This window comes from Capricornis sumatraensis, chromosome 2, assembly GCF_032405125.1.
Source record: "Capricornis sumatraensis isolate serow.1 chromosome 2, serow.2, whole genome shotgun sequence".
Lineage (NCBI taxonomy): Eukaryota > Metazoa > Chordata > Mammalia > Artiodactyla > Bovidae > Capricornis > Capricornis sumatraensis.
In genome coordinates this window covers 75,759,937-75,776,891 of record NC_091070.1, presented here as the reverse complement: position 1 = coordinate 75,776,891, position 16,955 = coordinate 75,759,937, and the positions used below count along the sequence as shown (strand labels likewise).

The window sequence follows — 16,955 nt, the reverse complement described above, 5'->3', positions numbered from 1 at the left end:
TACAACAGTATAAAATTACCAAAAAATAGAGAAAAGAAAGCTTCATTTCCACTCCTGACTCCTTCGTCTGCTGTAGTAACCACTCCATTTTCTTACATTTTTTCTGGGGATATTCTGTGTGTATATAAACTTAGTGGCATATCATTTAAAAGTATAAAAATAATACTGCCTTTATGCTTTTAGGCAGATCTCTTGAATTTTAGCATCAACTTTTAAAACTTCTTAGATGGAAATACTAATACATAGCCACTAGAATCCACAGGGATTTTGTGACCATCAGTGAAGTAGTATTTGTGAACATACTTGAAAATCATCATGTATTTTACAAGTACAGGATGGAGGGGAGAGTAGTGGTGGAAGTAGTATTGGTGTATGCAAGAACGGTGAATCATGTGTGACCTGATTTAACAGGAGCAACTCTGAATGGGTGGCAGGTCTGTTGCATCAGCAGCGTCCTGGTGAGCTTTTTGGGCGTGTTTCCCTGCCTGCAGGTCCTGTCCCTCTTACGGCGTGGTATTGGGGTTCTCTGCATGGCTAATCAGGAGATGCTACCTGCACCTTAGTTGTCAGGTGTGTACTCACTTGAGATGAGAAGTGGAAGCTTGCCAAAGTGTGGGATACCCCTGCTTCCCTCCCTTGCCCCTCCTCTTTGCTCTCTCTTCATGTTCAGGGAGTTGGTGCTGGAACTTGGATGATGCAACAGTTTGAATCATGGTCCCTTGATACTGTGGGATCCATTCACTTTTAATTGGTAGTTGCTAGAATCATTTCTCCCTCCCTCATCCTAACTTCCTTTTCTAATTGGCTCTCAGGGGCCTCCAACTCCTGCTTTAATCAACCAAAGCATAGCTTCTGCAGAGAGTTTAAAACTGGGACCTTGGGGACTCTAGGTTTTTCTGTTATGACACTCCAAGTTTCTTTTTAATCTATTAAAATAACTTTGGATTAGGCCTGGGGGTATAGGGTTCCTTGGGGGAGTCCTTTCACCAAAGCAGCTTAAACAGTGCCAGACTCTTCTAGATTTTGGCAACTACTGTGTTTGACTTGAAGTTTTTTGTTCTTGCTGGCAGAGAGGGAGAAGATTTCTAGTTGACGTGTCTAAAATGGGTCTGGGGAATGATGGGAGTAGATGAAAAAATTGATCATTTGAGGAATGTGAGTCCATTTTGGTTCACAGATTGCTTCTCTATAGCAAAAAGCCTTGTGGAAAACTTACTTTGCTTCTGTTTGTCACTGCCTAAACAAACAGTAGTTGCACAGTTTTTGACAATAATCATTATTGGGTTATATTTTTAATAAGTATTTTCAAATAGACTTTATTTTTTTAGAGCAGTTTAGGTTCTCAGCAAAACTGAGTGGAGAGTACGGAAAGTTCTCATATACCTTTTGCCCTCACACAGACACAGACACACACACGTGCTTCCCACCATCAACATTCTCCATCAGAAGGGTGTATTTGTTACAGTCCGTGGACTCACACTGACATATCATTATCACTGAAAGTCCACAGATTACATTAGGGTTCACTCGATGTTGTACATTCTATGGGTTTTGACAAATGTATAGTGACATCTCTACCATTATAGTATCATACAGAATAGTTTTAGTGCCCTAAAAATCCTGTGTGCTCCACCTGTTCATCCTTCCCTTCTTGCCTAGCCCCTGATGACCACTGATCTTTTTTACTGTCCCCATAGTTTTGCCTTTTCTAGAAAGTCATATACTTGGAGTCATAAGAATATGTAGGCTTTTCAGGTTGGCTTCATGCATTATGGTTTTAAATGACATCTAAAAATTATTTTTAGTATGGTTTTAAAGCTATGATGGAGAATACATATATCTCTGCAAACATAAGCACATTTGTGTGACTTCTTTTTGAACAAATGGATACTGTTAAAGGAAACTGTCCTTGTACCAGCTCACCTCTGGAGAAGCAATGCAATAGCAGTAGACTTGACTTTGAGAGATTTATTACCAACATCCTTTGGCCAGGCCACAGTCATCATCCAGGATAGAAAACACTTCGTTGAGGGCTGAATTGTGACTTTTTTACTGAATGAGGGGGTAGCTGTTATCCTACAGATAAACTTGCTTACAAGGCTACATCTTAGGACAAGACCAAGAAAGACACAGAAATCTGTCTATAGTTTCATCAGTGTTCATTGAGAACTGCATTCTAGATAAAGCAAACATATGTATATAATTATATCACTCTGTAATATATGTGATGTGTAAATTATTATATATATATATCTCCCACGAGATTGTGATCTCTTCTAGAGAGATCTCTTCTAGTGACTTTCTAGAATGTGTCCCTAACCCTTCCATGGTGTTTATTTATAGTACACATTCAATAAATGTTGAATAAGAAAACATTATTCTATTGTTGATTACCATTCTCTGAACACTTTTATGCTTGCTTATATTTAGAAATCAGTTTGTCACATGTTTTTTCATGTATTTACATGTTTATGTGGATAGAGAAAGTAAATAAAATGGCTACACAGTCAGGCCAGGATGGCTATAGAGGGTGTAAACCAGAATCCCATCAGATGAATGCAGAAGTAGATCGAGAGTGCTGGAATCTGAGGGTATGGCCCCACTAGATGGTAGAGTACCTGGTTTACCAGTGGGGTCAGGAAAAATCATGCTTCCCAAGAGATAAGGAATCTTAGTCAGGGTGTCAGCCTACCAGTCTTCACCGTGTCCAGCATTGCTTCTCTTTTGTGCTCCTTTCTTGGTGCAGGCCATTTCCTATGCTCTGCCAGGTGGTTGACCAGTTAGGAAAGAAAGTGAAAGAAAGTGAAATCACTCAGTCATGTCCGACTCTTTGTGACCCCATGGATTGTAGCCCACCAGGCTCCTCTGTCCATGGGATTCTCCAGGCAAGAATACTGGAGTGGGTTGCCATTTTGGAGGACTGTAGTTTTTCTTTTATTTACTTGCCTACTGCTGTAGCCCAATTCATAAGTTGGCAAGTAAAGAGATCTCTTTTACTACCTTACTGGTTCCTCCTAGACTCAGTTCCTGATTAAATTCATGACTGTTGACTGAATACCTGCTCTCGCATTGGATATAGCAATATGAGAGATTTAAGATGAGTAAGGTCATACATAATTCATACAAAATACATAATAAGTCATATATAAAAGGTGGTAATCCAGGCTTAATCTGGGTCTACTCCCAGGTGGCACTAGTGGTAAAGAGTCCACCCGGCAATGCAGGTGATACAGGTTTGATCCCTGGGTCAGGAAGATCCCTTGGAGGAGGAAATGCCAACCCACTCCAGTATTTTGCCTGGAAAATCCCATGGACAGAGGAGCCTGGTGTGCTGCAGTCCATGGGGCCACAAAGAGTCAGACATGACTGAGTACACACTGACGCTTTTGACACTAAACCAGGCTGTTTTGTGGGGTTCTTATGTCAAAGTAGAAGAGTTTACTCTGGCTTAGAGGGTAAAGCATCTGCCTGCAATGCAGGAGACCCAGGTTCGATCCCTGGGTTGGGAAGATCCCCTGGAGAAGGAAATGGCAACCCACTCCAGTATTCTTGCCTGGAAAATCCCATGGACAGAGGAGCCTGGTAGGCTACAGTCCATGGGGCCTCAAAGAGTCAGACATGACTGAGCAACTTCACTTTACTTTATGTCAAAGTAAGAAAGCAAAAGGAATTATGTGTTTTTAATTAAACCCATGAAGAGAATGCAGGAAAGACTAAAATTCTAATAGTTAAGGTTAGTTTGTACAGTGCCCATTCTCCTTAGGCACTTAGATTTAATTTTTAATTGTAGTTTTTCACATACTTAATGTTTGTACTTGCCTGTTTTATAGAAAAATGTATAATTAAGGATAAAACTGTAGTAATCCATTAATCCAAATAAAGCACTTCTGAGGGATGTCTAATTGCTCAGATACAAGGACATAATCTGTGATAGTTTCTGTTGTTTCCTTGTCGTGAACCATACTTTGAGAAGCACGGTCCTAGAGCAGGTCATCATAGTATCTTCTCTAGATTATTACAGTGCCGTTATAACCAGTCCCCTCTCTTCAATTTTTATTTTCCTGCCACCTCCCATATACCCTTAGGCCCAGTGCTCCTCTCATATGCTCTGATAGCTCCCTGTGTTTACTCCAGGATAGAGCTTCACACACACTAAATTAAAGCAAACTGTTCACGTATCTGTGTCTTCCTACAGAGTAAGTACTATAAGACTTATCATGTATCAGGAGAAAAATCAGTGTAGGCCATCCTAGGTTCACTCGTCTTAGCTTTCTTATAGATAGAGGAGCTGAGGCCAGAGAGGGGAAGTGATTTACATAAGAACACATAGCTAGTTGGTGATAGAATGGGATTGGATTGCCTGTGGTCTGCCTGTTCACTGCCTGTCCCAACATATTACACTTGCTGTGTTTTTCTATGGTGAAAGATTAAATAATTTTTAGCATACCAAGGTTTAAGAATGGGCAAACACATTTTAGAAAGATTTTAATACTCAATATCATAAGGATTTTTCTGATTAACTAGAAGATTCAATTAACCATTATCCTCCTTCACATATAATACTTGGGTGGGTTGAAGTTTTTTGTTTTATACTTAGTCATACAATGGAAGTACAATGACCACCAGAAGGTAGCAAAACACAAATGGCTATGGAAAAGAAGTCACAAAAAGACATGGAAAAAGGAAATTGTGTAGGGCTAAGGTTTTAGAAATTTAGAAAGCTAAAGTGGAGAAATGACAAAGGAGGAATGTCAATGAGAATTCTCACTTTGACAGGTTTTATCTTTTTCCACAATTTTCCATCCTCAAAAATTGTACATCCAGCATCTAAGAAGTATCTCCAAGACAGCACAAAAGGAAGGGTGGAAAATATTAATGTTCCATAAATTCATCCTTCAAAAGTTTCAACAGTAATTTTACATCAGTCACTCCTTTTCTTGGGAAAAATTGAGAGGTGGTGTGGAGATGGAGGTGTTGAGATTGGTTGAAATAGAGGAGGTGGCAGATTTGGATGGCATGGATACCTAGGTCATGAAGGACATCTAGGGTTCTGATTCCCTCTTCCTTTCTATCAACCCTTTTCTCTGCTCCTCCATGTCTACATATTTTTCCTGTCTGGTATTCAACACCCTTCATAATATGACCCCAAAATGAACCCTCAACTTTCACCAGGCTAGTCACTTAACTACTCCACCCTCTATCAACTCCACACATTTGCTTAGGCTTCTCTTTAAACTCAGAGCCTCACCTCATCTTCTGCTCTGCAGGTTTAGAAAGATACTTAACACAGATTCTTTGGGTCTTATTTTGTAAAATGAGTATAACTTGTATCTTATAACAGTGTCACAGGGATTAAATGAGACAATTTATGTGGGGACCACAGCACAGTATAAGACACCTGGAAGATTCTCAGCACATGTTTGTTCCCCTCTCCTTCCTATCTTCAAACCACCAGTCAACTGCAACTTCCTTTTTGAATGAATTTCTGGCTACAGCATATAATGATACTTATATACTCATTTTCCTAAGCTCTTGGGGCACTAAATGTAAAATTCAAGGAAGGAAAATGAACACAACACTAATTTCACCTCTCATATTGATAAACAAATGAGAAACCATGATAAAAATCAGTGTTGGGGAGGCTGTGGGAAAATGAGCACTCTCAAGCAAATGTTTTAGCAAGACACAATTAACATAGCATAAAAATCATCCTTTTAAAGTATAAGTAATTTTTAGTATATCCACAATGTTGTGCAACCACCACCACTGATTATAGAACATCTTTGTCAGCCTCAAAGAAACTGAGTATCCATTAGCAGTCATTTTCCATTCTTCCCTCTGCCTAGTCTTTAGAAGCTACTAATCTACTTTCTGTCTTTATAGATTTGCCCATTCTGGATATTTTATATAAATTGAATCCTATAACATATGGCCTTCTGTGTTTGGATTATTTTACTTAGTATAATATTTTCAAAGTTCATGTAACAATGGGTGAATAATATTCCATTGTGTGTATATACCACATTTTGTTGTCCATTCATCAGATGATGGAGGTTTAGATTGTTTTACTTCTTGGCTATTATGAATAATAATACCATGAACATTCATATATATGTTTTATATGAAGATGTTTTTAATTCTCTTGGGTTTATACTTACGAATGAACTTGTTGCATCATATGGCCACTCTATGCTTAACTATTTGAGAAACTGCCAATGGTTTTTTAGAGCAGCTGCACCATTTTACATTTCTTCCAGCAACATGTGTGTGTTCAAATTTTTTCAAATCCTGGCCAGCACTTGGCACTGTCTGTCTTTTTTATTTTAGCCATGCTAGTGGGTATGAAGAGGTACCTTATTGTGATTTTAATATATCTTTCCCTAGGGGTTAACAGAGTGTCTTTTCATTTGCTTACAAGCCATTTGTGTATACTTTTCTAAGAAATCCCTACTCAAATATTTTGCACATTTAAAAAATTGAGTTATTTGTGTTCTTATTGTTGAGTTGTAAGAGTCACCTTATGGCAGAAAGTGAAGAGGAACTAAAAAGCCTCTTGAAGAAAGTGAAAGAGGAGAGTGGAAAAGTTGCCTTAAAGCTCAACATTCAGAAAACGAAGATCATGGCATCCGGTCCCATCACTTCATGGGAAATAGATGGGGAAACAGTGGAAACAGTGTCAGACTTTATTTTTGGGGGCCCCAAAATCACTGCAGATGGTGATTGCAGCCATGAAATTAAAAGACGCTTACTCCTTGAAAGGAAAGTTATAACCAACCTAGATAGCATATTGAAAAGCAGAGATATTACTTTGCCAACAAAGGTCTGTCTAGTCAAGGCTATGGTTTTTCCTGTAGTCATGTATGGATGTGAGAGTTGGACTGTGAAGAAAGCTGGGTGTCAAAGAATTGATGCTTTTGACCTGTGGTGTTGGAGAAGACTCTTGAGAGTCCCTTGGACTGCAAGGAGATCCAACCAGTCCATTCTGAAGGAGATCAGCCCTGGGTGTTCTTTGGAGGAAATGATGCTAAAGCTGAAGCTCCAGTACTTTGGCCACCTCATGTGAAGAGTTGACTTATTGGAAAAGACTCTGATGCTGGGAGGGATTGGGGGCAGGAGGAGAAGGGGACAACAGAGGATGAGATGGCTGGATGTCATCACTGACTCAATGGACATGAGTTTGAGTGAACTCCAGGAGTTGGTGATGGCCAGGGAGGCCTGGCGTGCTGTGATTCATGGGGTCACAAACAGTCAGACACGACTGAGCGACTGAACTGAACTGAAGAGTGTATTTTTTAAAAATGTATATATTCTTGATACTGGACTCTTGTTAGGTATTTTTTTCCCATTCTGTGACATTACTCTCTTGATAGATAGTATCCTTGTAGCATAAAATTTTAAAACTTTGATGAAGTTCAATTTATCTATTTTTAATTCTATTGCTTGTATTTTTGGTATTATATCATAAAACTATATAATTCTGTATAATTTAAGGACACTAAGGTTTAAGTCTATGTTTTATTCTAAGAGTTTTGTAGTTTTATCTTTTACATTTAGATCTTTGATCCATTTTGAGTTAATTTTTGTTGGTGGTGTGAGGTAGGTGTCTAACTTCATTCTTTTCCATGTGTATATCAAGTTGTCCCAGAACCATTTGTTGATAAGTAATACACTATTTAGAAGTATCTAGAGTTTAACAGTATTTTATGTAATTAAATAGTTAAATAATTTATATCCCAGAAATCCTTCTAATTTATGGAATACTGATGTGATTGTATAGAGATTTTTATTCAAGGGCATTTATTGCAGCATTGTTTCAGTTGTAAAATATTGGCTTATAATCAAGAATCTTAATTGAGTGTTGGGTAAATAAATTGTGACATGTTTGTATAATGGGACACAATATTCCTGTTAAATAGAATGAGATAAATATTTGAACTCTTCTTCTATGCTAAGTATTATACTACTGTTGATTCCCAATAATAGTGGCCCTCACGAACACAACTGTAGTTGAACAAAGATCGGTTTATTGTATTTTTGCAAAGAGAGAACACATGCCATGGGGAACATGGAGCATCTTTGTAGAAAGACATTAGAAAGGATTTATTATATGATTTGGGCTTTTGTTATTGACTTTGGGGAGAACTGAAGGGAATAGAGATTTTCTCTGGGTACTGTCAGAAAGTAGAAGAAAATTCTATGATTGAATATCTTAAGGGCTATCTAGAAGGCACTTAGGCTAAAGTTTTACCTGGTAAAGAGACAGTAGCCATTCACGTTAGCCTAAAGAAAAGGATATTTGGCCATTTTTTTGGTGGTTGTGACTATTCTTGATTATGTCTGTGCTCCAACATCATTCTAGAGTGGTCTGGGAACTTGTTTATGTTCAACAGGATTACACTATGGCCTGGCTGAGAGAGCCAAGCCAGCTCCCAGCAGCACCCAGACCTGCTGATAGTGCCAGGCCAGCTCCCAGATTCCAGGGGCTTTTTTTGGCTCTGACACTGTGTTGAAAAAGGCAGTCCTGTCCTCAAGGAGCTCCCTCAAGGGGAAGTGTGTGCAAATAAATTACACCACAGTGTAGTACGTGGAATAACAGAAATGTTAAAAGCAAATTCAACAAATTATTATTTAGCAGATATTCAAATTTTATTTCAAACTTACCACAAAGGAACTACATCTCTAAGAAAGAGTTTCTTCTGGTTGAGAGAATTATTTTTCCCTCTCTTTCAATAGAGAGAAAGTGTGTTTAGATAAGATTGTTAGACTAGGTATAAGAAAGAAGTGTCTCTTAAAGATTATAGAAAGATTTTTTTGTTAAAACTCACTGTCCCTTGATACAAACTACTATATATAACATACACAAACAATAAAGTCCTACTGAATAGTACAGGAACTCTAACAGTCCTGTAATAAGCCATATGGAAAAGAATATGAAAACTGAATCACTGTGCTATATACCAGAATATAACACAACATTGTAAATCAACTATATTTCAAAAGGATTAAATTAAAAAAGAATTAATTAAAAAAGGATACTCTTTCCAAAAGGAAAAAAATTCACAGCACCTTTAAAATATATTAAGTATGTGCAGTCTTTTTGTATATCAACTATAGCTAAATAAAAATGTTAAAAAAGTCACTGTACCTTTAACCATTTGGTAAAGGTCATTAGACGTCCTAAAACATGAGAAATCTTTCAGCAGTGTCTACTTTCCCTCATATAACAATCCCATTTTTAAAATTCCAGTAAGGACAGTCTTTAAAAATTTTTTACTGCATGTCGGAGTCCAGTGAATTATAAAGCTTTAGTAGTCAGCATAGATATTTAAGCTAGGCACATTTCCAGGAAAAAAAAATGGCCTCTAACTACTCAGAGTAAAGCCTATTAAGACCACTGAAAGAACTTACACATTTCCACCTTATTCATTAGAACTTGGAAGTATGACACATTTTTGGGTCATGAATTTTGACTAATTCTCCTTCCAAACAAGACATTTCTCAGGGCAAGTTTCATGTCCTTATTGCGAAGACTATAGATAAGGGGATTAAGGAAAGGAGTCATTATTGAATATACCAATGTGAGGATTTTCTGCATCAAAGCTGAGATGCCATATGTAGGACTCACATACATTACCATGACTGTCCCATAGAAAAGAGACACCACAGTTAAATGAGAACCACAGGTTGAAAAGGCCTTTCTCCGGCCAGCTGTAGAAGGGATCTGAAAAACAGCTCTGAGCAGCAGGGTGTAGGATCGAAGAATATACGTAATAGTGAAAAAGAGGACAAGGGAACTCTGAGTATAGAAAATAAATTCAGTAATGGGGGCTGGAGCACAGGACAGAGCCATCAGTGGATCCATATCACACAGGAAGTGATCGATGGTATTGGGTCCACAGAAGGGAAGTTGGGAGATGAAAAAAATGGGGATTGGGTAGCCAAGGAATCCAGTGAGCCAGCAGAGAGATACCAGTGTTCCACAGAGCCTCCGAGTCATGATGATGGGGTAGTGCAGTGGGTGACAGATGGCCTGGTACCGATCATAAGCCATTACTGCTAAGAAGAGACATTCAGCTGTGCCCAGGGAAAAGAAGAAATAGAACTGGAGGAAGCAGCCAGAAAATGAGATGGCCTTCGTTTTGGAGAGAATGTTGACTAGCATGTTAGGAACAGTGGAGGAAACATACCAGATTTCAAGGAAGGCAAAGTTTCCCAACAGAAAGTACATGGGGGTGTACAGTCGTGGGTCCCATTTCACTGCACAGATAATGGCTCCATTCCCCATCAAAGTCAAGGCATAAACCACCAAAAATAGTGAGAAGAGAAAAATCTGTATCTCCCAGCAACCAGGGAATCCCAGGAGAACAAACTCAGTCACAATGTGTGCTGCTGACCTGTTCATGGGTCTTAAATCTACAAAGAAGAAAGACGTGAGAGAACCCAAGTTACTTTGCTTCTTACATATCCTAAGGATTTTATTGAAGGGAACTTAAACCCTACCCTAAAATATATGAGGTATTTTGAAATGAAGTGGGAATAAATCTCACCTTATTTTGAATTGACTATGGATCTAAATCTCAGTACTATTTTGTTAGAATCCAATGCAGAAAGATCCACATCAGTTTGTACAACCAGTGGTGAAAATTTCTTCCTTTTTTATTTTGATCCTTAAGAAGATGCTTTCTAATTTTGGTCTTTTTCTAAAGTTGACTATAGATTTTCATGTACAAACTCTTCCACTTTCTCTTATTCAGCATACCTTGTTACAAAACAACAATGTCATATTTTGAGGACAGCTAGCGTGAAGTTGATCTTAAGCCTTTGGCAACAGACCAGAATTAGCTGATTTACACATGGAGATAAAAATTACTCCAGAACACTGCCTTTTCAGAATAACCTAATCAATTGTTATTTGTGACAGATATCATGACACTCAAGACTCGAGGCTATTCCTAAATTCCTTTAAAATTTTCTTTTAAAGTATCACTCTAACCACTTGCTGCTGCTGCTGCTACTAAGTCGCTTCAGTCGTGTCCGGGTCTGTGCGACCCTATAGATGGCAGCCCACCAGGCTCCCCTGTCCCTGGGATTCCCCAGGCAAGAACACTGGAGTGGGTTGCCATTTCCTTCTCCAATGCATGAAAGTGAAAAGTGAAAGTGAAGTCACTCAGTTGTGTCCGACCACTTGAGTGATGCCTAAAAAAAGTACAAGAGACCTAGTATATCATAAATATTTGCTATTATTTTAAAAATATCCCTATTTATGTGTTTAATTTCACATTTTTACACATACTATAAAAAATAACTATCTTGCTTTTTATATTCAGATCCTACCTAGATAAAGAAAACGGTGTCTTCAATATAAAAGTTTTTTGGATGATAAAGACAACTAAAGGAGTCTACAGTCAAACAGGGTTTTATCTGCAATTTTATCTGGTAGAGTTAATTTTGTTCTCTGAAAAGAAAGTGAAGACATTTTCAAATATTTGGACAGACATGTACTTTTCAGTACATGCATTTAAAATTTGTACATTTAAAAATTGTACAAAAATGTATAAATCTTTATATATTTCAAACAGAGTAATTTTGTAATTGATTAATATTAAGAAAACACTAAGAGGCCTAAGGGCAACAGAGGATGAGATGGTTGGATGGCCTCACCAATGCAATGGACATGAACTTGGGCAAACTCTGGGAGATGGTGAGGGACAAGAAAGCCTGGCGTGCTGCAGTCCATGGGGCTGTGAAGAGTCTGACATGACTTGGTGACTGAACAGCTGAACAACAGCAACAACAACTTGGCGACTGAACAACAAGAGACCTAAAAATAATAGTTTCAACATTCAGTTTTCTTGTTAAATTCAGATCTCCTGCCTTGTATATTAGAAATCACCAGTCCTAACTTTGTTAGGAATAGGAGATAAAGAAATTTGAAAGGCAAAAAAGAACAGAGAAATTGAAAGGAGGATCATGGATGATACTTATGAATCAAGATTTGGAATATTCCTGCTGGTGGTTTTGAAGGAAGCATAAAAAGGAAGTCTGAGCATCTAAGTCTAAAGCTGTCCAGTTTTCCAGTCAATGTTGAATCCAAAAGATGTTTGTTTACCATCTTCACTGAATAAGGTGCTTGGTAGAAGATTCCCAGACTGTTATTTACAAAGCATAAATAAATCACTTTCTCGGTAATAGGTCAGAAATAAATCCAAGTTCACAGACTTAAACCAGAATCACGAGAACTGTGCTTCCTGTTTTCCTTTACGAAAAAATGAAATATGTCTGCTTAATGTGAACAACAGTTTGGGACACAATAGGTTTGACAACTTCACATCTCACTTCATCTTTTCTACCACAGTGCCCTATAAGATTTATTAGCAGCGATATTATTTTTCCTGCAGCTTTTGGTGAAAATGCAGATAAGCAGTGGGATGGTCAAAAAGTGGGAAGTTTGATAGAAAAGTCTAGAGTTGTCAATTTTTATTTTTACCATTGATGGAGTAAACTGACTCAACTAAGTTCTTCATAACTCCACCCTCCAAAGTCTCCAAAATTACTTGCTGGGAATAGTTACGGTATTAGAATGGAATATCACAAATTTATGCCATACACACACTGTTTCTTATGCTTTGGGGATTCATAAATCATTACATGAGGACAAACTTAGGGGCCAGTTTTTTCATACTCTTCTTTCCAGTACAAGAAACCGACCAGCCAGCTGACCAGTCAACTCACCAGTCCACCCACTTCAAGAACAGTAGCTTGATTAAACAGCTTCCTTCTGTATGCTCTTCACTTGGTATTCTGTCCTCTCACGTAGTCTGAAGGAAGAGTATACAACCTGGAAAGTGAGACTGCTTTCAGAAAGATCGTCTCTAATAATCATAAAAATCATACAATAGGAAAAAATGGTGCAGATGATCTATGCTAACTGTTCATTTCACCAACAGGCTTCATAAAGGGTCCATGGCTTTTTATCCAATGAACAAACATGTTCTATGTTCACATACAGAATGTTTACACTATACTGATACAGAGGAATAATGACTAACCAGATTTATAAAGTAAAAGGCACTCTATAGTATATCACGTCAGTGGCTGTAACATGAACAGTTAGTGCTTTTTTTTCTTACATACACTGTTGGATTTCCTGGCTCAGTTTGAAGAGATACATGGGTATGGTCGGAGAAGGCAATGGCACCCCATTCCAGTACTCTTGCCTGGAAAATCCCATGGATGGAGGAGCCTGGTAGGCTGCAGTCCATGGGGTCGCTAAGAGTCGGGCACGACTGAACAACTTCACTTTCACTTTTCACTTTCATGCACTGGGGAAGGAAATGGCAACCCACTTCAGTGTTCTTGCCTGGAGAATCCCAAGGATGAGGGGGCCTGGTGGGCTGCTGTCTATGGGGTTGCACAGAGTCGGACACAACTGCAGCAACTTAGCAGCAGCAGCAGCAGCATGGGTATGGTAGAGCTGAACATAAAAGCGTGTCCTCCTCATTGACTCTGATGAGAAAAACTCCAGGTGAGGGCATTTTATGTGGATGACTGGGCTTACTTCCCTCCTGGAGCCTCCAGAGGTTTATTTTCTAAGTTTGCTGAGACATTTAACATATGAAACAGTGTTTAATCCATGTTTCCTCTCAGGGGTTACTCTAAAAATCTATGTCTCTCCCCAAGTGGTCTCAGTGGCTTCCTTGCTTCCCCTGGAGTGCCTCCTCTTTTCGATCTTTGGGACTCATCCAGGTTTTAGTAGATTAGCTCCTATGAGGTGGCTAGAGTCAAGAAAACAGAGAATCCAGGGGAAATCTTGAGTAAATTTCAGGAGGCTTTTCACTGCAGGGATTGCATTCCATTGAGGAATCACCTTCTGTGGGGGTCAGTGCAATAAATGGAAGTTTTCTTTCCCATGACTCTAATTCTGAAACTGAGACATGCTTGTGAACAAATATTTCCCCTCTAGCTTGAATGAAGCACTACAACATAGAGATATAGGAAACAGTAGTCTGTTTGCCAGTTTATAATGAAATCCACTAAAATATCCTGGAGTCTTTCACTGTAACAATCAGGTGATTGGTACTAGGTAGGAACTGCCTTGAATGACCTAATCATGATGTGGAATGACCTTACTTGCTGTGGAGGGAAATCCAAGATAGCAGAAGCGATTTACTTATCTAGTCAAACTGTCAATGTCTACTCTGATTTCACTTTCTATGAATGGGGAATTTGAAACCAGTGTAAATGTGATGAGATTTTTAATCATTGGTCTTTTGTTTTTCTTCTAAAAGAATTGGGGCTTCTTTCTAGGATCCTCTTAAACCAGTTCTGTAAGTATTACTCCTAGGGAAAGGTGAATGATAGTCAATGAGAAAATCTTCACTGATGGTTACCAGTGCAGCTTATAAGTGAATTTGACACTTCATTGGCACCCAATGACATTTCTCCATCGAGTATTGTTGACCTCCTTGTCAAATATTAGTTGTACTTATATAGCTGAGGGTTTATTTTTGGACTCTCAATTTTGTCCCATTGGTCTATGTGTCTATTTTTATACCAATACCATGCTGTTTTGATTCCTATAGCTTTGTAGTATAGTTTGAAATCAAGAAGTGTGATGCCTCCAGCTTTGTTCTTCTTTCTGAGGATTGCTTTGGCTATTTGGGGTTTTCTGTGGTTCCAGACAAATACTAGGGTTGTTTTTTCTATTTCTGTGAACAATCCATTGAAGTTTTGATAGGACTTGTATTGAATCTACCTGATGGCTTTGGGTGTGTGTGTTAGTTGCTCAGTTGTGCCTGACTCTTTGTGACCCCAAGGACTGTAGTCCACCAGGCTCCTCTGTCCCTGGAATTCTCCAGCAAGAATACTGGAGTGGGTAGCCATGTCTTTCTCAGGGGATCTTTCCAATCCAGGGATTCAGCCTGGGTCTCCTGCATTGCAGGCAGATTCTTTACTGTTTGAGCCACCAGGGAAGCCATTTTAACAGTATTAATTCTTCCCAATCCATGAAAGGCTAGTTTTCTGTTTATTTGGGTCTTTGTCAATTACTTTCATCAATGTCTTTCTATTTCAGTGTATGGATCTTTCATCTTTTTAGTTAAATTTATTCTTATTAGTTCATTGTTTTTGATGTTACTGTGAATGGGATTCTTTATTTCTTTTTTAGATATTTCATGGTGTATATAAATGAAACTGATTTCTGTATGCTGATTTTGCATCCTTCAACTTTACTGAATTTATCGATAATTCTAACAATTCTTTTTTTATTTTTGTTGGAGTCTTTAGGATTTCCTATATATAAGATTATGTCATCTGCAAACAAAGAAAATTTACCTTCTTTTCTGATTTGGAGGACTTTTATTTCTTTTTATTGACTGGTTGCTCTGGCTAGGACTTCCAGTACATGCTGAATAGAAACGGTGAATGTGGACACCTTTGTTTTGTTTCTGAGCTTAGAAGAAAAGCTTTTAAGCTTTTACATTTGAGTATGATGTTAGCTGTTTACTTGTTGTAATATGGCCTTTATTGTGTTGATGTATATTCCTTCCATATTCAATTTGTTAACAGTTTTTTTCCTTTTTAATCATGAAAGGATGTTTTTGTCAAATGCATTTTCTGTATCTGTTGAGATGATCATATAATTTTTGTTCTTCTATTTGTTAATGTGGTGCATCATATTATTAATTTGCTTATGTTCACCCATCCTTGCACCCCAGAAATAAATTCCACTTGGTCATGATGTATGATCCTTTCAATGTGTTGTTGAATTTGGTTTGCTAATATTTTGCTGAGAATTTTTCCATGTATATCCATCAGGGATATTGGCAGTACTTTTCTTTTCCTGTGGTATCTTTATCTGGCTTTCATATCAGGGTAATGCTGGCCTTATATTCCCCCATCAGCAACAATAATTTGGCAGCAATACAAGTACAAAAGTGCCTCTGTGGGAGTTTTGGGATCCAGATGAGATTATGAATCCCCAGGGAAGCCCATGACCAATGAATGCCGTTTTAAGAATGCAGGCTGACACACAGATGTAGACTCCCTGACTTAGGTCTTGGGTGCAGATTCAGAAATAGTCTCATCTTCCTGTCGGCTCAGCTCAATCATTTTTGTCTTTGGTCTCCACCAGTGCCATTCCTCCAAGAAACCCAGCCGGAGTCATGCTCACCTCTGCCCAGGTAACAGTCCCACCAAGCTGTTTGCCTGTGAATCCTGAAGTAATCTGTGACCCAGTTCCAGCTCCCTTTAGCCTCCAGTTGTGCCTGTCCAAGGACTGAGTGGCAGAAAAGACTATGTCTCTGAGGCAGGCCCTCTAACCTTGGTTCAACTACAAATCCTGAAACAGCCTTTTAACTCAACTCTAGCCTCTCTTAGCCATAGGTGAGAAATACTCCTGCCACCAGGCATCAAAAAGTAAAAATACTTAGGTTAAATAAATTTAACCAAGGAGTGAAAGATCTGTACATTGAAAACTGTAAGATACTGATGAAAGAAATTGAAGAAGACACAAATAAATGGAAATCTAGCCTGTGTCCATAGATTAAAAGAATTGTTAAAAAATACATACTGCTGCAAAGCATCTACAGATTCAGTGCAAACCCCACCAAAATTCCAAGAACACTTTCCACAGAACTAAAACAATCCTAAATTTTTTATGAAACCACAAAAGACTCAAAAATCCAAAGCTACGTAATATTGTTCAGCCACAAAAAAAGAAGGAAAGTCTGCCAATTGCAACAACATGGATGAATGTGGAGGACATTGTGCTAAGTGAAACCCAGATAGATAAATACTGAATAATTTTACTTACATATGAAATCTAAAATAGTGAACTCACCAAACCAGCTCTCTGAATAATGAGTGCCAGAGGCTAGGAAGTGGGAGAGTTCAGGAGATGTTGGTTATGTTGGTCAAAGGATATAAACTGTCAGTTGTAAAATAAATAAGTTCCA

The 16,955-nt window shown here is 38.3% G+C and overlaps 1 protein-coding gene across 1 annotated transcript; it reads right to left on the bottom strand.

Annotated features, from left to right (window-relative positions):
- Positions 1 to 9,457: 9,457 nt before the first annotated feature.
- Positions 9,458 to 10,423, bottom strand: LOC138073330 (olfactory receptor 11H4). The gene has a single exon (XM_068964986.1). The coding sequence runs from the start codon at positions 10,400 to 10,402 to the stop codon at positions 9,458 to 9,460; it is 945 nt and encodes a 314-aa protein (XP_068821087.1). The 5' UTR covers positions 10,403 to 10,423.
- Positions 10,424 to 16,955: the final 6,532 nt, after the last annotated feature.

Excerpts from the sequence above, each read along its gene's own strand:
- LOC138073330 (XM_068964986.1), bottom strand. The coding sequence starts at position 10,402 with ATGAACAGGTCAGCAGCACACATTGTGACTGAGTTTGTTCTCCTGGGA.